Source organism: Fusarium oxysporum, chromosome 4, assembly GCF_000149955.1.
Source record: "Fusarium oxysporum f. sp. lycopersici 4287 chromosome 4, whole genome shotgun sequence".
Lineage (NCBI taxonomy): Eukaryota > Fungi > Ascomycota > Sordariomycetes > Hypocreales > Nectriaceae > Fusarium > Fusarium oxysporum.
This window is the reverse complement of record NC_030989.1, coordinates 79,079-99,857: the sequence shown is the minus strand read 5'-3', so window position 1 is coordinate 99,857 and position 20,779 is coordinate 79,079. Positions and strand designations below refer to the sequence as shown.

Below are 20,779 nucleotides of genomic sequence, written 5' to 3'. Positions count from 1 at the left end.
GTATCTTGAAGCTGCTTGTCTACTATATCAGCCTATAGCTACTCCTCTCAAACATGCATAGCAGACTGCCTGGTATATCTGCATGAACCCCAACATCAATGAAAACTATAGACTTCTGACATGTTTACTTGCACCCTTGGCGTCAGTTATGCCTGTCTCGCCAGACTCTGACCCGCTCGCTTGGCCAAGGCTCTCAGGCTCAGCCAGACGCATCTCGAGGTCCGGGTGCTTGGTCTTCCACCTCTTCATGTACCATACTCCTCCCATCAGGATAGCCCACATGGTAAACTCAAATACCGTCGCCGCTGGGTACCCATTTGGGAACCGCGGTGCCTCAACAGTTGGGAATGTGAAAAGCGGGATCCAAATCTGATTGCAAAAGCCCAGTGTCATCATAGACGAGATGATGAGACCCCGTTCACCGTAGTTTTCCTTCAGCGTAGAGTTGACCCATGAGTAAAGAATCGGTGATGCCATGCCAGAAAAGCCACCAAAGTAAAAGGCGACGAACTTCAACCCATCAGGCACAGTCCATATAGACAGTACAATGCATGCAAAGAATACAAAGGATGCCTGGAACGTCCACAGTCCTCGAAGGCTAAGGCAGCCTGCCAATGTTGTGCCAAGCCAGGAAGAGATGGCGCGGAGTAGGTCGATAAACGTTGGGAGAATATTGACGAGTTCGATTGAGTAGCCAGCGTGACGGAGCCAGAGGGCCATGTAACCAGTCTAATTAGATGTCAGTCATGCATCGAATTTATTGAATCGCGGAAGATCACACTCACCCAATAATGCGCCTGGCATAAGAAGATGTAGCACGAGATGCAAATCCACCACATGGGACGGCTCAAGGTGTACTTAAACGTCTTCCATGTGATCCCCTCCTTCTCGACGGTCGGTATGCGCTTCAGAGCAAGAGCATGCTCTTCTTCAGTCATGTACCACCTTCTGGGTGATGTAGGTAGTCCTGGCCAAACTACGAATCCCAGAAACGCCAGAGGTAACGTGATGATGCCTTGCACAATAAACAGCCATCTCCAACCAGCACGCCCAAAAACGCCATTGAGGTTTCGGTATGCAGCAGCTTGGAGGTATCCAGAAAACATGGAGCCGAGTGAATTGCCCATGAACCATACGCCCGCTCGTTTGAAGAGTTCTTCGTTCTTGAACCACGAGCCAACTGCATCGACAAACGTCAGTCCTCAACAGGGAAAACGGCTTCAATGACAGTTGCTGTCCAAAGACTTACGGATGAGATGAGTGCCGCCAAACGAACTTGCCTCGAGGAACCCAGTCAGGGCCCTCAAGATATAAAGTTGCCAGCTATGTTGGATCTCAGACTGACAAAAGGCGATAATGGCCCAAAGTATTTGGAGCGAGGGAAGCAACAATGGTGCCCTGACATGGTCAGCTTCGCCCATTTGGATGAGTAGCAGGTCAGTTAGCTATGACTTACAGTTTGCCTTTTGTCTGGAGCGTCATTAATGGGATCTGACCCAAGACGTACGCCGTGTTATCTGTATGGAGCATTTCTAGATCAGCCCTATCCCCTTGGTACTGGCGCATACGACCTACAAGCAACGACATAGTAGTTCAACTCGTTTCCAAATGCGTTTAGGTCTTCTCTCATGCCAGAGACATATGCGTTGGTGATGTTTTGTTGTCCGAGGAACTTGAACTAACTGTCAATATAATGCCACGTACGGGTGATAAGCGGGACTAACGCGGCAGAAGACTGGTAGAGGTTAGTACATTGCCAGATCTAAATAGATATTGTGAGACTTACAGCTCAGAGATCCGAAGACCAGGATGGCGAGATCAAGCTTGCGAAGAAGTTTCCTCTCTTCTTTGGGATACTCCGACGCTGCATGATTGTCAGCCAATATCCTGCAATGTCAAATGTGAAGAACTAACGGTACCAGTCAAAGACGGACACCACCACTGCCCCGACCTTGTTGTTTTTCAAGGTTGCGATAACGCCCATTTTCGAATGATAGGGGTAGTATGTCAATTGGGAGCAGCGGCGGGGAGAAATCGGATGTGACCGCGAGCATAGTCTTATACTTTCACATATGCATATGATAATTTTCGGAATCTCGCATTGATCTGCAAGGATGGCGAGCTTCTTCGCCGAGACGTAGTATTTGCAAGGTTGATGTCCATCGCGACATGTTTTTCGTCCGCGGGGACTGATTTGGGCACCGGATAAGCAGAGTTGATGATCCACATGGTTAAATATTCTATAGCAAATAAACATATCTTTACGATATGCAATGCATGCCAATGGAACTTTTATAGAGGATAGGGTAAATGGTTTGGACGATCGAATGGCGACATCTCTCCACTTGGGTTACAACCGCTATTCGTCCAATCGCCGATGGTCCTGTGTGGAAAGGCGGGGAAGTTCCAGTCGACTTATCTATTGCGACATCAACGGGTACTATAACGCAACTTTTATCCTCTCAAGATCCGACATAAGAGGACCAAGTGAGGTTTATAAGTTGTCTAAGTTCTGCGGTGTGACTACAACCCCTCAGTCACAGGCCTCAACTGTACAATAAGTCATCAAGTAACATAGTCATTACTACACCCCTAAATAGTACTTGCAGAGCCATGTGGGAAGTTTGTAATTCTTTTGAGCCCAACAACCTGGTTTAGATAGGCCGATAGGCTTACCTGATGAAGATGGGCTCTAAGGTTATTTATAGTATACACTTAATAAGAAGTGAAGTTTCTAGCTTTGGCTCTATGTCATGCAACGCGATGTTCAAAAGCCTCGCCACTCCCATGTTGTATCCAAACCCAGTCAAGATATGACAATGTCTGGAGTAGCTCCCTGCAACAATCCCCCCTCCCTCCTACTCATAGACATAACAAAACATTCCCTCTGTTGTCGACATGAGCTCACCCAGCGCCACTTCCTGTGCTTCAGCGACCCAGCCTAGATTCTGAAGGTCAAAGATGGTTGCGTTCTTATGCGGCTCGTAGAGGTCATACATCGTGATCGGCCCATTCACTGCGGTCGACACGTTTGCAGCTCGCACCTCCGGGTCCAGCATCTGCCACATCCACCAGACCCGATCTATATTCGCATGGTGAGCCCAGAACGCTGGCTCTCCGGGACTGACCCAGAAATCCCGACCGGGATCACCGCCAAGTGAGTTGTGGGCGCCGGGGTGGATTCCGATGTCGCGAGAACCCCACGCACCCGACATTATCGTCTGGAACCACCAGATGTCGCTGCTGTCACGGAGGAGCGTGAGGACACTCGTCTCATTGACGTATCGATGCAAAATCTCGTCGGTCAAGTCGCGTTTGAGGCAGCGGGGGTTGTACTTGTATCCCGCGCCAGACGTATCGGTCTTGTTACCTACAAGAGCAAGCCCTACAGGGCCGAGGTTGACGGTGATGTTGGCGAAGGGCCCGTTGGTAACACAACCTCCGCCGGTACCGTGAGGGAAAACTGACAAATGTTAGTTTCCATTCCATTTTATAAGCTCGTCGGGAGATACGGGGGATAGTCCGCAAGGCGTTCGTTTCACGTACCAACTTCCATGTTGGGATATTGAGAGTTGATAACAATCACGTCAGAGTCTGTGTAGTTCAGTGGCGCGCCGTTTCCTGACAGCGAGGTTGCGGACCCGTCAAAAACCCCTGACTTTTCAAAGGTCTCCTTTTCCGTTTTTGTCCAGTCCCCTGATCACCTTTAGTTAGCAAGATCGATCCACGGAAAGTTCTCGTGGCTACACTAGGGAATCTGGGATTCCCAAAGGATCTGCTTTGCGTGGGAAATAGACGTACAGTAAGGAAAGGGGCCTCTGTAACCGCAATTGCTACGAAGGGCCCGCTCCATCTCCCAGATGTACCATCGATGCCACCCAAGGAAGTTGGCATTTAAGTGGATGGTCAGAGTCTGGTTGATGTGGGTCACGACCCAGTCATCGTATCTCGACTTGGCGCCAGGGGCGAGGTCCGACGGTGTCTTGGCTGGCAAGTCCATGAGACACTTCAGGGCATCTGTGTAGGAGATCCTCTCATTGCTGGTGAGGTTCTCGAACAGCTTTCGAACCCTCACGTTGTCCTTGTTACAGACAGTTGAATTTCCAATTCGCGAAAGGGCTACCTCGCGAGCATGCGCGTTGAACTCAGCTAGCGTCGCGTTCTTGGGGTTGAAGCTCGAAGTAACTGTAGCCTCACGCTTTAGGTTGCTGGCGAGATCACTACTGCCTTGGGTAGTAGCCGCCAGGCCAAGCAAGATGGCACAGAAAGAAGGATTACAACGCATATTCGGCTTCCTGAACGAAAGGGAAGATAACTGAGGAATAATCGAGACGATGTAAATGGGATGATTGCCTTGAGAGCTTGAAGTTTTTGATCTTCAGACATATTCAGGAGCTGGATGTTATATACCTGCGAATATCCGCAGAACGGCCTAGCCATCTCAATTCCATCCGAAAAGCTGAAGTTCGTTATCAAGTCAGCTCAACGCCTATTCAGGAGGTTCAAAGTGGATTTGATAATGTCTTCTTCGTGTTCGCTTCAGTACCGGCAATAATTAGCCGTTGCATGGATTTGACAATATTCTTAAGCTCTGATGCTGTATGTATTCCGAGACATCGATAAGTCAGCGGCGCTTTTCACCTTTCACCCAATGGTGTTCTTAGGACTCCTTTTCATACGAACTTTTAAGCGCCGGCGATAAAGGCCGGACTTTACAATCTCTTGGTTGTTAGATAGTTATAGACTTTGTCTATACTGCGGCCGGTCCCTTTTCCCTGTAACTCAGTTGTAAAGACTAAAGAGAATCAAAATTGTGAATTGTGATGTTAATGCATTGAAGCTACACATAAGACAGAGATTCACTTAGGTGATCATGGAGGACGCCTCAGGAAAATATAATATATCTAAGTACATACCATGAAAATGCCGTGCGGACTTTCCAATAAGTGGAATTGGATTTTGTGGATTCCGAACTGAAAAACGCTGGCCGAGCTAACTACACATCTCGGCGCGATTCCATCCAGTTGAAGCATCGGCCCTTGCTTGTTTGTGCCTGGATTGCGTCTATCCCTAGATACTCGGGGCTGCGAGTTGGGCTAGATTTTATTACACAATCAAATCTCTACAATGACTCGCACAGCCCAGCTCTCATGAGCTGTATATTTGGCTGGCAGCCCCCGTTCAACTGCCGGAACCGCTGAGTCAGCGGCTACTCATTTCAGGCGATGATATGACCTCGGAAACCTGTCTGTTTTCGTACTTGCATTTACGATGATCGACCATTGCTCCACACTATTCTCTGTCTTCTAATTGGCATCGCCTTACTTGACTGAAAACCAAAGTTCCATTGCTTGAACGCTTGGGCGGAGGATCACAAACACATCAGCTTGCCCCTGAAAGTATTACCTAGCAGCCTCCGCAATATTCCGCAGTAGATGCACATGTCTATTAATGGTATTTATTGGGGGCTCGATTCTGGAGATTACGCGCGGCCGCTGCCAAGCACCTTGAAGACCGAAGAATCCCTTCACCAGATTGTCTAATTAGAAATTGGGACCAACCTCAAACTGACGTTGTCATCGGAGTCACTTGGAGAGGTTCTGTCTAATCGTGATGGTAATTGGACGGTATGGACGGAGTGATCACAAGGAAACCAATGGCCTACCGCTGCTTGCCAATCCACAAGGTGGCTTTTACGGACAATTATGTTGGTGTACGCCTTCTTCTACACCGTCCCACGGACTGGGTCGCCTTAGAATTATGAACCTTGAGGAATACCTAAATCATGAGCTACGTATGTCAATTGCAGTTAAGGCCTGTAGCTGAGAGCTTATGTTCACCATACAGAACTTAGAGCTGGGTTTGGATGTGTAATCTCTGGTTTTACTCGATTAACGAAATAAATTAATTAATCTATATAGAAGGAACATCTACATAAACAGACTAATTTACGTTAGAGAGATGTGCTTGTTGAGGTGTATGTAGTGAACGCTGTGTTGAAACGCTAGCCATTCTGATGTTAGGTACCTCCAGAAAGACGTGTTTTTCCCATGTGTAGTTATAGCATTTAAACACAAGTGTACCCCACCTCCTAGACTAAGTTCAAACACAGTAAGCATCAAAATGGGATGACAGCTGCATATAGCTCATAGATCCATTCATGGAAACCGCCTTGCCATCTTGCTGAAGCCCACCTCCGGGAATGTAAACGAGGCCCCCAACGGAAGCTGCCTGGGTTCCGTGACGAGGGACCGCCATGGGATTTAGTTCGGTCCACTGCTGTGACTCCGTATCAAAAGACTCGGACTGGTTGAACAAGCCGGTAGAAGTGTCTGGGTTTCCTTCCCCACCAAAGGCGTAGAACTTGTCTCCAACCGCGGCACCGTAGATACCACCTCGGGAAACTGGCATGTGAGCTGCACTAGACTTCCATCCAGTTTCCTGGTTGGTCAGATCAAGTTCAAAGACCGTGTCACGGGTGTTCATCTGACCAAACCATCTGCCACCCACGACGTAAAAGGTGTCGCCGATCACAGCGCCTGTACCGTGTTGGCGGCTCTCTGGCAGCTCGGCTGCATTCGCCACAACCCTTTGCCATTGGCCTGAAGTCGTGTTGAAAGATACGACAGTATTGACAGCGTCTTGATAGGTATCCTGAAGCACAGTCATACCGCCAGCGAGATAGATCATCTCGTTGTGGACACCAACAATGGAGCTTCCCTTCGTGCCATTGGGCATTGGGGCCAGGTCGCTCCAGGTATCTGCAGTGACATCGTAAACATAAGAGGATGCAGAAGCTACCCAGTTCATGGATACGCCTGCAACAGCTGGGCCATCAACCAACCCGCCAAGCAAGTACAGCTTATTGCCCACGACAGCAACGTTTGGGTGATTGACTTTACGAGGGACAGCGGACTTGGTGCTCCACGTGTCCGAAATGATGTCATAAAACTGCAGCAAATCGGTCATCTCCGTGCCGCTGCCTACGACAACAATGCCGCCCAAGATGGCAATTGTCTCGTTGCTTATGGCGACAGTGCCGTGTTCCTGACGTGCAGTTGGGATTGGGGCAAGGTTGATCCATTCGTTAGACTTGCAGGCCGAGGCTGTTGCAGCAACGTTGAAGAGGCTAAAAACAGCAAATAGGAGGGCGGGCGCTGAAGGACGCATGATTTCGTTTATTTTTAGGAGTTGAAAATAGGATAATATGTTAACAACTGAGATGTTTTGAGCGTTTGGCTTTCCTGTTCTTACTCACTGCGGGTTATGCAACTCTTAAGTAGCTCTCCCTGGAAATCGGGCCTTGCAAGCAGTTGCTGCCGTCGTCATCGTCGTCGTCGTCGTCGTCGTCGCTGTTGTTCTTAACAGTTGCTAAATTAATTTCATTCCTGAAGGTGCTTAATCAGCGGCGTGAATGAGATATACCCACATACTCATCGTATTAACTCCGGAGAACAAGGACCCCTGCCTCCTAGAATAGGGTTAAGGATGCTGATTAGAATAATTTGCAGGGTGCTGACTACAGTCTTAGCTTTGGGTCTATTCCGCGTTTTCTCTAGTCTTGTGACACTACCTGATACCAGTAGGAACGAGAACCGCTTCTGCTTCGAGGGTTCCCATCCAGGAGATTGGCAGGTGCCTGGTAATTATGTAATAAGTTATAATTTAACAGATGCATATCCCTGGATGAATGGACACAAGTCGGTGACTAATGAATTATGTATCGAGATCCTGATTGAGTTAAAGTGAGGAGTCACTACTGCACTATATTGGATATGTCTCAAGTTAGGGGGACGGAGAACAGGTTCCAAGTCCATCTTAAGATCCATAGCTCAAACGACTTTCAGCTTACTTCTCTTTTGGGCAAAGGGTATATCTCCTATTTAGAGTAAATATCTTATATAATTTAGATATTGGCCCAGAAAGCATAATTAGGAAAGAAGGAAAAGAAAAAGAAACCTAATTATAATAAATAGTATAATGTAATTGATATTAAAATATAAGTTAAAGAGTAATAAGTTTATTAGTAGGCATAAAGAATTATTTAAATTATATATAGGTCGGTTTGAAGAAACAGCAAAGAAAATACATTAAGGACAGTCTGCTAGGTATGGACGGTCAGCTTTCACTAAGCTGTCGTAAGTCCTTTATATTTAAGAGCTATGTTATATTAAAAAGAGTTATAACTCCTATTTAAGAGATATCTTATAATAGTCCTTTAGGCCTATCTAAGGTCTTCAGTAACTATATACTCGCAGGCAGTTATTATAAATCATTTTAAAGTACGTCGGAAAAAGGCTTAAAAGCCCTTATTTATAGATTACTAAAACTTTCTATTATATTTTTAAAATAGCCTATGCCAAAAACTGCGCATTGACTTTAGCCAATATAATTAATTAACATCGTTTATATCCAGCCTAGCTGTGAATATTTGACCTGGAAATGATGGTATTTATGTCAATGCCTACTGTCAAATGTATGGATTAAATCGTCTACTCGCTATCGACTAAAATAGCTTCGCCCAGCGCCATCCTCCTGCTATACCTCGAGCAAGGACAAATGTAGCAAAGGCAGATATATATAAGATCCCCGCAAAGACAATTAGTCCCCTATATGAATTATCGCCTGCCTCGAGGATCGCACCAGCAATGGGGATACCGGTCAAAGCACCAAAGCTGGCGATAAAAAATGCGGTTCCGGTTCTTTTTCCAATATCTTCAATCATGGAAACCTGACTTATACAGACAGGCGTAAGGCTTATAGCTGCACCAGACCAGAAACCATAAAGCAGAGTGAAAGAAGTCGTTCTCGCTTCCTCTCCAGCGGCTTTTAGCCAGAGTGTCAGAATAAGTGCAGCGCATACAAACGAAGTAATACACATCGTGTTGAAAGTGCCAAATCTATCTGCGACGTATCCAGGCAACGCCCGACCGGGAACTGCACCGACGTTGAGCAGGGTGTTGAGAAGATAGGCTTTCTGAGAGTTAAAGCCGTAATGCATGGCATAGGCGGAAATGTATGAGTATGGAATAAAGACCGCAAACTCGATAAGAAACACTGCGGCCGTAGTGCTCGCGAATTTGACATCTGCTAGAGCCTTGAGGTCGATGGATGCTCCTGCTTTCTTGTTTGCGGGTAACCGCTTTCGGAGAAGACAACATGCCAGAAATCCAGCTCCCATGTTGATAAGAGCTATAACCCGAATGGCCCAAGTGAAGCCGATCTTGGGCGCGAGGTATAGAATGACGAGAGGGAATACTATTCCTCCAATCCCTCCCGCAGTACATGCGAGTCCAGTGGCAAAGGCACGTCGCTTGCAAAACCAGTGCCCGATTGCTGCAAGACTGGGATTGAAAAGGAGGGATGCCGATATACCACCTAGGACACCGAACGAAAGCAGAAACTGATAGAACTCTTACAACAGCAGTAGATTAGCAAGAGAGCAGTGTCGGTTGAGTATATGCGCATCGTACCTGTCGAGAAGCTCACAAACACCATCGAGAGAACCATACCAAAAGATCCCGGGATGATAAGCAGCTTGATATCGTGGGTATCGAAGATTGGGCCTGTCATGTGTTGTGACAATGAGCGATTAGTTAACAGATTGTTTGAAGAATGAAGAACTTACCAACTTGAGCTCCACAGAAGTAGAGAAAAAAACCATAGCACCCAAAGATCCACCCTACCGTTGATTCGGGTAGGTGAGGCAGCTCGTTCTCAAGCACCCAAGCCTGGAGCACGGCGAGAGTATTGAGTAAGCCCATCGATGGAATCATAGCGAACCAGGCTCCTATAACAACTAGCCATGCCTCCAGCCCTCCTTCAGGGTATACTACGTCATCCTCATCAACCCTTGTCGATGAGTTCGACGTTCTTGGACGGATATTTGCCAACTCTCCAAGTGGATGGTTGTTGATGCTTAAATTTGACATCGCGTACTTTAAACGGGGTTTTCTTTCTCTGAAAATATGAGGCTGACTGCTTGAGCTTTTGTGTCCCGCGGGTGGGCGATATGATCAAGCTTGATGTGCTGCTGAGAATTGATGGGAAAGAAAGTAACTTAAGTACTTGAGGTTTCCTAAGTAAGGATAAGAAATACTATTCAGTGCAGAAACCCTACGAAGAGAGTCCGAATACGAATACTGATTCCTTTTAAAAAGGGTGGATTCATTAGTGGATCAGGTTGTTTGAAAGAGTTTTGATGAATGTAAAAGGAGGGCGCCAGGTAGCACTTAGTGCATTTAGCTACTTGACATTCGACCCGGCAGATGTGTTTCCGAGTGCTTTGCCCCACACGATTCGATTGATCTGCATGAGTTTGGAGGAGTTCGTCATACGGAGAACATTGCAAGACGGATGCTTAAAGCAGAGGAAGGTCTCAATTTATTATGTAGAATAATAGCTTTCCTTATTTATCATAAAACAGTCATTTCCCTTATTTACAGTCTTAGTTCTCCGGGTTACCAGACAGCAGACAGGTTAGTTATTCACGGCTTTCCGAAAGTCAAACGCCAGGAACTAAGGACACTTATTAAGCATTGATTCTTACACGGTCAATGTTAATTACCTCCATGAACGGGTTCGTCTTGTTTGCTTCTCGGTGAGTACTAACTCGAATACCTGCAAAGTAGGAACCTGGTTCTTGGTACGTATTCCTTGTCATTAGCTTCGAGCTGCACAGTAGGATGGATACTACGACGCTTAGAAGCCGAACCTGGAACTCCTATTTAATTTTTCGAAACATGATGCCTTATCGACAACGGGGAAGCAACTGCCTCTTCAACCTACTGACCAACATAGTGCAGAGCCTGTTAGAAGATAACCTTATAATCGACAAGGTACGATGCTCGCGGCGCTTTGGGTGCTTCCTCAATGTGATCAACATGGTCATTGTACCAGGTGCGGCACTCGTTTTCAAACTCTTTCCCTGCCGCATTCAGTACTATGTTTCGATACCAATCCTCACGGCATGGGAAAGTATCGTTATCCCACAAGTTATCGACAACAATTATCGTCTCCTCAAAGCGATCTATATATAAACTACCACTACTAGTAACCTCAGAGACGAGAGCTGCCACTTCGACACCATTTTAGGAGGAAATTAGCTGACCGGTGCCCTTTCAGAATTAATTGAAGTTCTAGAGGCCTAGTCGAGGAAGTCAATAGCCCCATAAGGCAGAAGCGCTATGAAGCAGCGATTGTGGATTTTGACGTTACTGTTCTTAGCGAGGGCATCGATAGTGCTGACATAGTAATCCCCATTAAGGACAAATGCCTTCAACGTCTGGTTAAAGGGATCCAGTCAGTTGGTGGGGGAGTAAAGTTCCGTCTAGCGCGCATAGCGAGACCATATATATTCAACCATCTCTTTCCATGACTGATCGGCAGTGGATAACTAAAACCAGCCCCTCTCTGAATTTACCCGGTGAATGGTTACTGTTGGTAATTATGACTTTAGTTTTCGACTCTGCCGACATCCACCACCGTCAAATTGTGACCTCGGCAAGTTTTACCCTGAGTGTGTGTCCTGTCCCGTTTGAACGTGTAATGAGGTGCTATGTACCTGTTCTAATGGCACCGCGTGATCTACTCCTCTACCCCATGCGCAATAATGGAACTGCTCCAGAAACCGAGGGTAAGCTAGACCAATGGCCCAAAATGCCACTTTCATCTGGGATGGAGTGACAATGTAATCGCTGGCTGGGTGCTTGGCGAATGTATTAACTGAGCATCGTTTTGCAACATGGAAACAGGTCCTATCGTCCTATAGATACGATAGCTCGCCTATGATAGTTCTATTCCCTATGGTAATATCTTTTAGTCTATATATCTAATTGCCTCCAGTTTTGTTGTTCTATGGCATAGCAAGTCTAATTGTAGTATTATTATGCTTGAGACTTAGGCCAAGCAGCAGCCTAGAATTAAATCATCTGGTTTGAAGAAGGCGACAGTGTCAGTGCTAGGCTTTTAATAGCTGGAGGCGGTATAAAGTCTAAATAGCGAGCTAGAAGTGTTATTTGCAGTTGAGATACGTGGCTAAGAGCTTATAATCACCATACAGAACTTAATAATAGCTTGAGGATTCAGTTTATCTATAAATATTTTTAGCGTCTACATCATCGGCGGTACTTACTTAATTCACCTGCTTGAAGTAAGCTTCGATTATATTTATAAATGTGCTTGGCACTTCGGTGTAGTTTTCTAACAGATTTATTACCGTCTGGCTGACAAAATTTCCAATTGCCGTATCCATACCGGAATACGCGGAGACAAAACTCAAGCACACTTAAATCTATCTCCGTCCCTAGAGCTGAGTTCCTGCCGCTTTAAGCTGAGCTGCTGCTGAGTAAGGGCTGAGGATTCGGGAGGTGGGCTAAGCAAGGGACTAGGTGCCCATTATTGGGATCACTAACTATATAATTAAAAGCTAAATAAAAAAATAAAAAAATAATAATATTAAGTTAGTATTTTTATTTTATTTTAAGTTAATTAATAATAGCTAAAAGCTAGTTTAAATTATATATAAGTTAAATTTCATATATTTAATAGCTTTATAAATAAACATTTATTAACTATTAAAGTATTAACTTATTAATTAAGCTTTTATATTTTAATAAAAAGCAAGGTTTAAATTGGTAGGAAATTTACGTTTTTCTTATAAGGAAGACTAATTAATATATTCCTAACTGTTAATACTATAAAATCAACTATAAAAGCTTTTAAATAAAGAGACTTAAAAATTATAAATACTTACTACTTAATACACCAGGGCGGGCTTTTATCTAGCTATAAATAATAATATTATATAGATAAATTAAGCATTTTCAGTCAGATTAGAAATAAATCCATTTCTTCATTTTGAAATAACAGGGCTTCAATTAATCACAAGACCTCTCTCTTAAGTTTTAATAAAAAAAGAAATTAATGAAACTGGGACTCGAACCGAGGAGGATTGCTCCTAGTAGGACCTCTATAGTTCCCACTAAACCACCTGTTTCGGAGTCAATTGACGTTAAGGCTCTTGTCACTATTGGACTCCAATATAAATGAATGGGGCCCAGAACCTAGGATGTGAATAGTCCTTTACTCGCTCCTGCGCTTTTTGAGGGGCTATTGATCTCTTGTCGACGCTAATGGAGGCTCCCTCTCGAATGTCTCGAGTATATTGGTATATTTTCTCCATCGTTAGGTTCCTGGCTGCCAACTGAGCCTCTCTGAGTGCTACCGAGCCTTGCTGGCTTCTCTGCAGCTGTTGGTAGAATTCCCTCATGAGAATGCTGGTCACCAGGTCATGTACTGGCCAGAGGCTAACGACAATTGCCTGCACACCAGCTGCCAACAAAGAGCGAGCAAACCCCACCATGTCGTCTCCGTCGGTCGGCTCTCCCACGCCAGTATCGCATGCGCTGAGGACCACGAGGGATGCCTTGAGACGCCGACCCAGGAGCTCGCCCACGGTGAGCTGTTTGCCCTCTGCAAGGGCCACAGATGACATCATGGGCACCTCGGGGCATAGCAGCCCATGCGTTGCGAAGTGCAGTATGTCAAAGTCTCCCATCATGCCTATTACAGCATCCTTGGTGGCTTCTGGGCCGATGAGGGACCTGCTTGCGGCATTGACCTGGCCGACGGTTCTCGCCTCGGCCTCAGCAAACCCCAACGGCGCAAGGCTATGCTTGGCCCCTGACAGGACATCCTCATACTCCATATTAGAGGGGTTGCCAATAGAGAGCACCCTAAACCCCACCTTGTCGTCGCTTGCTGTTTGGAGATATGACATACAGCTCGCGCTAGGCAGGTATGCCACCGAGTGCAATGCTAGCAGTGGACCCCCTTTGAACGGCAAAGCGTGGAAAGGAAGGGTGTGTAAGGCTCGGTAGGGAACGATGATGAAATGGAATTTGTCCATCGAGGCCTCGAACGGGAAAAGAAGGTCCGCAAGCCACTGCCCGTCTGTGGAGCGAGACTCTTTCAACTCTACATCTGATGATGCTGCCCGTCGGCACTGCTCTTGGAATCTCGTCGCGCGAAGCTCTAGTTCGAATTCGGAGACGGAGCGGTGATAAACCTCGACTATGCCGTCCGTAGTGATTGCCCATGCGACTAGATCATCGCCACGGTACGAATATTCAAGGATAACAGAATCCTCGTCGAGCTGCGACCGGAGAGTGCCAATGTCGCTTACGTCACTTGGAGTGACGAAGCGCCGGGCCATAGGGGACTCGTCAGCGAAGAGGCGTTCTTCTTGTTGGTGCAATCTCTCTTCCGTTTTGGATATATCTGCTTCTAGCGTCCTGACCCTGTTCCTGTCGAGGGTTTCTGCTGCGTAGTTCTGCCGGAGAATGCCTCGCTTGGCAGCAAGAGACGCGCCTATCCGTCTGTATTCGTCCCACACGGCAAGTTCAGGTGTTGCAAACCGGCCATACATCAACGACCCAGCGGCCATCAGGTCAAGAAGACTGCGAGTCTTTCCCCTCTCGAGTGTTCGAAAGGCATCTGACAACTGCTGCGACTGTGTGGACACGGAAACCGTGTCGCGGAGCAGGCTGTAATGCCACTTGACAGCGGTCCTGGCGGCCTTGAAATACAGCCCCTGAAGCCGCGAACTGCCAGCGAGGGACAACTTGTACTCGTCAAGTGACAGCCGCCCACGCCTATCCTCGAATATCTGTATAGCTCGTTCGTAGAGTTTCCATGCAGGTGCGAAATTCTCTAGACCTTCGTTTACTTGGGCGGCGGCTGTTAGATTTGCAACTGCGTCACCCACTTTCCACCAGTCATGACCGCGTATTTGCAGAAGCACGTCAAGTATCTCTCGGGCCTCGTCAAACTTCTTGATGCGTGCAAAACCTGGGAATATCTGCGCGTAAATCTCAGCCGACTGCTGTCCAAGGAACTGCTGCACATCTGGCGCAGATTGGTGGGCACGCCGAGCCGACTCCTCTGCCTTTCTCAGTCTCGATTTGCAGTAGGCATGTAAGTGTGAGGCTGAGTCGTCGTACTGTTTACGAGCTGCTGTGACGTCTGCCAGCAGAAGCTTCCCCATGTGCGGGTCCTCGCTCTGTTGTGCCTTGACCTCAGCTTGGTCCCAGAAGTCTTGGGCTTTGCTCATATCGCCGTGTCTCTGGGCACGTTTTGCCCGGAACATGAGCTCCTGGAACTCGGCTGCCTGGGTAAGTGACTCTGTGTTCTGTACTGACACGACTTCTCCGACCAAGTTGACGTCCAAGTCATCCATGGCGGGAAATGAGGACGGGTCAGAAATAGTCAGGTCCAGTTTGCTGATTATCTGGCTAAGCGCATCTGCTGTGGCCAAGGGATGGGCTGACTGATGAGGCTGCCGAGGATGTATCAGCCGGAGCCTTGAAACCGCGCTCGCTATCTGGTCCGCGTCCTCTCGTTCTATGGCCCGGCGCACCATACGGTCCAAGATGTGGGCTGCTCGCGTCCTGGCCCAGGAGGCAAGCGAAGGTGAACCGGCCGTTTCGAATAGCGCTGTATACACCTTCAGCGCTCGCTCGGCTGTAATTACAAACCGGTCATGCTCTCCAAGCATGTCGTGGACCAACATCTGGTCCCCAATGGTCGCCGTGAAAGACCGCGGCAATCCCAGGCCGTCAAACAGGGCCTCAGCCAGTCGCAACGCTGCCACGCCCCGCTCATACTCGCCCTCGCTGGCTATCCAGAGTTGCGCCTGTGCGGCCAGGAAGAGACCAAGTCCCATCGTGTAGCTGATGCTGCCCTTTGTTCGACCCCAAACCCCGATTTCCCTTGCCGATGTTGTATCCTCTGGACGCTGCCCAAGAGCGACGCGGACCAAGATTGAATGTGCGCGAGCTGTCTGAAACGCAACAATGTCACCGCAGGCTGCGAACTGGCTTTGTGCCTCAGTACAATATCGCAAGGCCTCCTGGAGGTGCCGCAATGTTTCATCACCGGTGGTATTGCGTGCTCGCAATATCGCTATATAGCCGTGGCGCAGCTCTACCGAAGCGAATCCACGCCAGAAACCAGCTTGCTCAAAAAACGAACGTGCGATTTCGTAGTGATGAACCGCCTTGTCGATTTGGTCAGGAGTAACAGGCAGTTCAGAGAAGCCCGAGAGCGGCTCGGACACGGTGCTGTCCAGGCCAGGACGAACTGTATTGCCCCAGTACTCTGGCGGTCCGGCCGGGGCGCAAACAAGATCGCCGAGTTTCACTTCACAGTGCGCTATTCCTACAATATCGCCGACGCGAGAGTATTCATGCCGCAGTTGGAGTACCATGGCTTCGGCATGGGACGCTGAGCGCGACGCCCGTCGATGGAGGCCAGCCATCTCTAGCAGCAGCGGAGCAGTGGTTTGGAATGGCACTCCGGATGAGACGAGGTACTCTATGTCCCATTCAAGCTTCTGTACTGTCTGTAGCTGTTGCGAACTTCCTATGGGGTGAGAAACAGCAGCGCGTTGCTGCTCGAGGAGGCGCCGCACCTGACATGCGGCAGACCAGCCAACAGACTGCTCCACCCTAATGATCCGGTTCACCCAGAACGGTAGTGCTTTCTGTAGGTCGTAGAGGGGATCCATTTCGTCGGCCGGTACTGTTTGGGAGCCCGCCGCCCAATAATACGTAAGGAACAGACAATGAAGACCGTAGCATAGCGTGAGGAGATAGAGCCCCGGGTCGTCACATGATATGCCTGCTGCATTTTTGAAGTACCCAAAGGCCGCCAGTGTCTCACCCTGGAGTAGGCAGGCAATGCCACATTCAAGAAAGGCTCGCGCCTTGCTGGCAGACGTCTGGACGGGATCGAACCGGTGGAGATGCGCCTCTGCCGAAGCCTTGTTGTGGCCAAGGTCGCTCAGTGGTAATGCCCGATGCGTAAATGAAGCCGACAAGTCCTTTGCCAGTATGGAGACGACGCCAGCAGAGGCGCCTGGATGGTATGGGTTGAACATGGTGGAATCCATAAGGAAGTTGTAGATGTCGGCTGCGAACACTTGGTGGTGTAAGCATGGGTTTGCCTGGGACGCTAAGATGAGACGACATGTTGTTTTCAATCTAGACTTCAGAGTGGCCCCACTCTATTTCCTCTGCAACATTATTAGTACGGGAAAGCTTTCGTTAGTCTTGACGATGTCCGTCAGATCTAACAGCAAAGCTTGTGATGAAAACGTCAGCCAGCCACTTGTGCCGTTCTAGACCCAAGCTGGCTATTCCACGACTTGTCGCAACGAGGAGCGATTTAGGATTCGGGTTTATGTCAGCGGGGAGGGAGACTATGATGGCATAGAGATGTGATTCCTTGCTATGCTCCTCCGAGCTATATTATGATGGGGTCTCCATTATGATTCTTAAAGACGGACATCAGGCAGACGCCTCTTGAATCTTTTTTTAGGACAGCAACGACACATTTCATTTGAAATGGCGCAAAACCAAGATCCATTCCACTTACAGTTTGGCCCAATGATTCCGGCGGGTTCTGTAACCTCTCAACCAGACGAGGTGGCACCCGCACTCCCTCCACGCCCGAAGCGTCGGCCGGTAAATGCTGCTACCTCTCAGCCCCCGGGCGACCCCAGTCCGCCACCCTTAGTAACTCAAAGCTCTCAATTCCGGGGGCGGGGGATTAACCCACCAAATCCATTGCCATCGTTTGCAACACCCAACTTTAATGGCGCCGCTCCTGGCTATGGCGCTATTTCCCCCGCATTCTCCGCACAGGTAGCTGCGACGCCTCTTGAAGGCCAGCTTAACCAGGTGGTTGTCAATGGAGTTAAACTTGGACAAGCAGGCCTGCTTGCCCTCCAGGCCGTAGTTGGTCCTATTTTGCCTGGGTCTTACTGGTCAGTATTACTACCCCTTGTTTTGGGTTGGCATTTGGTTGAGAAACATTAAATAGGTACGACCGCGTCAGGGAGCATATGGCATGGCCGGAGGCCTTTGAAACGATTTCCTTTCGGCGAACCTGCCTCTAGGCGGGGGGCCACTCGCCTCAGACGCCTCGGGATGCACGGGTACCCGAGTCTTCTTTAACGGCCGCGAGATACCCACCATCGATGTCATGGCCTTGCAGAGAAGGGGAGCCGTTGTGATGCAAGCCCGCTGGTGCCTCAATGCAGATGGAAGTTACGCCCCTGAGGGAAGCTTTGTAATCCTCGCAAATTGAGGCTGCGGGCTAATGCTGCGAACAATGCTGGGGGAGCCCACAGCTGGCCGACGAGAATGGCTCATTATGGTGCCAGTGACGGTCAGGGATTCAGCTATGTCGGAGGTCCTGGATGGTCGTGGAGCAGCGGCTGATTGTTGGCACTCTAACCATCTCCAATCAGACTGTCAACCCCCACTCATATTCTAAAAATGGAAAGGAACATGATTTGAGTAGGAGCCCATCAATCTATTTCCTGTGACATAGCTAATCGATAAGCGGGGTTGCTTGTTCCAGTTCCTTGAGATGTAATAGGACCACACAGCCCATAGAGTGGAAAAAACGCCGCGAACTAATAAGTAGTATATCTATTTGCATGCTAAAAAAAAAAAAAAAAAAAAAAGAAATTCTTTAAAATATAATTTAGTTTTAAAATAATTCAATAATTTAAATTTAATTTATAAATTATAACTTTTTATAAATTTAATTTTAAGTTTATTTATTAAGTATAAAGTATAAAAAGTATATTAGCCTTAATATTATATTATAGTATAAGTTATTATAAATATTTAGCTAGTAAGGATAAAAAAGGCTAAATAAAGATAATAAATTAATACTTTTAAAACTTTAAAAATAATTAAAGTATAATAAACCTTTTTTTCTCTTATTACTTAAATTAGCCTCTAACTTTTAAAGTTATAAGAGCTTTTATATCTTTAGGTATTAATAAGGATATAATAATTAAGACCTTTAGTAGCTAAATAAAACTTTCTAGCCCTTCCTCTGTAAAAGTGCGGCTTATATTTAGATGTAGCATATCCTTATTATGTATATTATGTCTTTTTTGCGTTTCCCAAATGTGGAGCACTTGTGACGTCAAGATGATGAGTCTAATACTAGCACTGCTATAGACATGTGAAAGGGGGTCAAGAGGTGGGCAGGCTTGGAGCATCAATAGGTCTATACTTGGAAATCACTTAGAATAATTAACAGCAAGAAGAATAGCACTCTATTTATAATGTTGAGCGCATTCCTTTAGCAACACGCTTTCCATGTAATTAACTGCTGTGTTCCAACCGGAATTTCATTATTCAAAATGGCTCCCAACCAACCACAGTATCCCAAATCTCGCGCTCTCCTCATCGGGTCCGCCGTCGCTCCATTGATGGGCCCTGCACGAGATCTCCACGAGATGGAAGAAGTCCTAAAACTCTACGGGTTTTCAGTCACCAAATGTTCCAAGCCTAGCGACGGCGTATACCTAGCAAACAGAGCAGGCATTATCTCTGCTTGGAAGGCTCTCATTAACCAAACCGGGCCTTCGGATGCGGTGGTCATTTATTACTCCGGCCATGGTGGCCTCACGGAAGCTGAGGGATCTGAAGCCGGCAGGGGGGAGCGCAGGATGCAGTATATCGTTCCCCTCGATTTTGCTGAGACGGTGGATGGGGACTGGAGAGGGATATCCGATGCAGAGATGGCCGATCTCATATACCAGACCACACAAAAAAGTCAAAACGTCACCATAATTCTCGACTGCTGCCACTCGGCGCACATGGCCAGGGGGCCGACATGGGCCAAGGCGATCAATCCAGATGATTACCGCCAGGTCATGTCACATATCAGAAGGATGCTAGAAGGGATGGCATCCAAACACGCATTCCACTATGAGCGCAACCCCCATGTCTTGTCGATTGTGGCGGCGGGCACGTCAGAACCCGCCTATGAGAGGCGTTTCCTTGACGGCGAGCGCATGGGCGTTTTGACCGAGGCCCTCACGCAGACGCTCCGGTCTGCTGTGGGCGCCGAGCTTTCGTGGCGTGATATCATGCGCCGAGTCCGTGACCGTATGTGCAGGACTTGCCCGGAACAGTACCCCGACATTGAAGGACCACAAGCCCGCTTGCCGTTCCGGCTCGAGACCGCCAAGGGTGGCGGGGACATGGCATTCTCAGTGACGGAAACCGCCCCGGGTGAGTTTGCGCTCAAGGGTGGCGTACTGCACGGCTTATCACCCGGGGATGTCCTAGCCGTGATGCCGTTTGAGGAAGGATACCTGGTGCAAGACAAGATGCTTGCTGAGGCTGAGGTGACAGGCGTCGGACCCATCGCGTCACGGGTCCGGATGAAGTGGAGACATGGACGGTCTGGAGGATTGACCCCTGGCGCCAAAGCGTTCATGTGGAAGTCGTCAGTCCTGCTTCCCGTCAATTCTTTTGGGCCGGAGGATTGGACGCGCGAGCTCAGGGAAGAGTTGCGGTCTTCGGCGTTCATCCGTCTGGCCGACACCGGCGAGGAAAGCGAGAGTATAGGTGCGGTTGAGCTAATCGATAGCCACCTGGTAATACGGCATCACCAACACTACCTAGTTCGAGAGTGGGACATGTGTGGGAACAGAGAATCGCCACTGTGTCCTTGCAAAATGCGTTCGCGTGGTGGGAATCTTTGGCCCGAGCGCAGCGTTTCCTGGATATGAGGAACGATGCTTCTTCCGAGCTCCTCGAGCTGGCGCTTAGTCATGAAATTGGTACGTAAAAGACGGCTTGGCTGTATCTTACCCTGGACGGGTGTGACACTCCGTTGAAGACACAGGATATACATCTCTGTGCTAACACAGGCACCTGCCACCTTGTACGTATCCATGTCGACA

General features: G+C 48.0%; 7 protein-coding genes across 7 annotated transcripts; 1 reads left to right on the top strand and 6 right to left on the bottom strand.

Moving 5' to 3' along the window:
* Positions 1–105: 105 nt before the first annotated feature.
* On the bottom strand, positions 106–1,984 carry FOXG_07402 (uncharacterized protein; the record flags this gene model as incomplete). Its single annotated transcript, XM_018385987.1, has 8 exons — positions 106–729; positions 786–1,180; positions 1,250–1,398; positions 1,457–1,517; positions 1,576–1,672; positions 1,725–1,735; positions 1,787–1,864; positions 1,915–1,984. 8 exons carry the CDS (start codon positions 1,982–1,984, stop codon positions 106–108), a joined length of 1,485 nt encoding a protein of 494 aa, XP_018243077.1.
* An 874-nt stretch (positions 1,985–2,858) lies between these two features.
* FOXG_07401 (uncharacterized protein) lies at positions 2,859–4,285 on the bottom strand (the record flags this gene model as incomplete). Its single annotated transcript, XM_018385986.1, has 3 exons — positions 2,859–3,463; positions 3,547–3,696; positions 3,802–4,285. 3 exons carry the CDS (start codon positions 4,283–4,285, stop codon positions 2,859–2,861), a joined length of 1,239 nt encoding a protein of 412 aa, XP_018243076.1.
* Positions 4,286–6,102: 1,817 nt separating this feature from the next.
* On the bottom strand, positions 6,103–7,170 carry FOXG_07400 (uncharacterized protein; the record flags this gene model as incomplete). Its single annotated transcript, XM_018385985.1, has 1 exon — positions 6,103–7,170. One exon carries the CDS (start codon positions 7,168–7,170, stop codon positions 6,103–6,105), a length of 1,068 nt encoding a protein of 355 aa, XP_018243075.1.
* A 1,262-nt stretch (positions 7,171–8,432) lies between these two features.
* On the bottom strand, positions 8,433–10,038 carry FOXG_07399 (uncharacterized protein). The gene is made up of 3 exons (XM_018385984.1): positions 9,629–10,038; positions 9,474–9,566; positions 8,433–9,414 (listed from the first exon to the last, which is right to left on the bottom strand). Exons 1-3 carry the CDS (start codon positions 9,930–9,932, stop codon positions 8,507–8,509), a joined length of 1,305 nt encoding a protein of 434 aa, XP_018243074.1. The 5' UTR covers positions 9,933–10,038; the 3' UTR covers positions 8,433–8,506.
* A 2,989-nt stretch (positions 10,039–13,027) lies between these two features.
* On the bottom strand, positions 13,028–16,951 carry FOXG_07398 (uncharacterized protein; the record flags this gene model as incomplete). Its single annotated transcript, XM_018385983.1, has 1 exon — positions 13,028–16,951. One exon carries the CDS (start codon positions 16,949–16,951, stop codon positions 13,028–13,030), a length of 3,924 nt encoding a protein of 1,307 aa, XP_018243073.1.
* A 622-nt stretch (positions 16,952–17,573) lies between these two features.
* FOXG_07397 (uncharacterized protein) lies at positions 17,574–18,047 on the bottom strand (the record flags this gene model as incomplete). The annotated part of the gene is made up of 2 exons (XM_018385982.1): positions 17,574–17,814; positions 17,950–18,047. 2 exons carry the CDS (start codon positions 18,045–18,047, stop codon positions 17,574–17,576), a joined length of 339 nt encoding a protein of 112 aa, XP_018243072.1.
* Positions 18,048–19,225: 1,178 nt separating this feature from the next.
* On the top strand, positions 19,226–20,645 carry FOXG_07396 (uncharacterized protein; the record flags this gene model as incomplete). Its single annotated transcript, XM_018385981.1, has 2 exons — positions 19,226–20,470; positions 20,499–20,645. 2 exons carry the CDS (start codon positions 19,226–19,228, stop codon positions 20,643–20,645), a joined length of 1,392 nt encoding a protein of 463 aa, XP_018243071.1.
* Between the last annotated feature and the right edge of the window lie 134 nt (positions 20,646–20,779).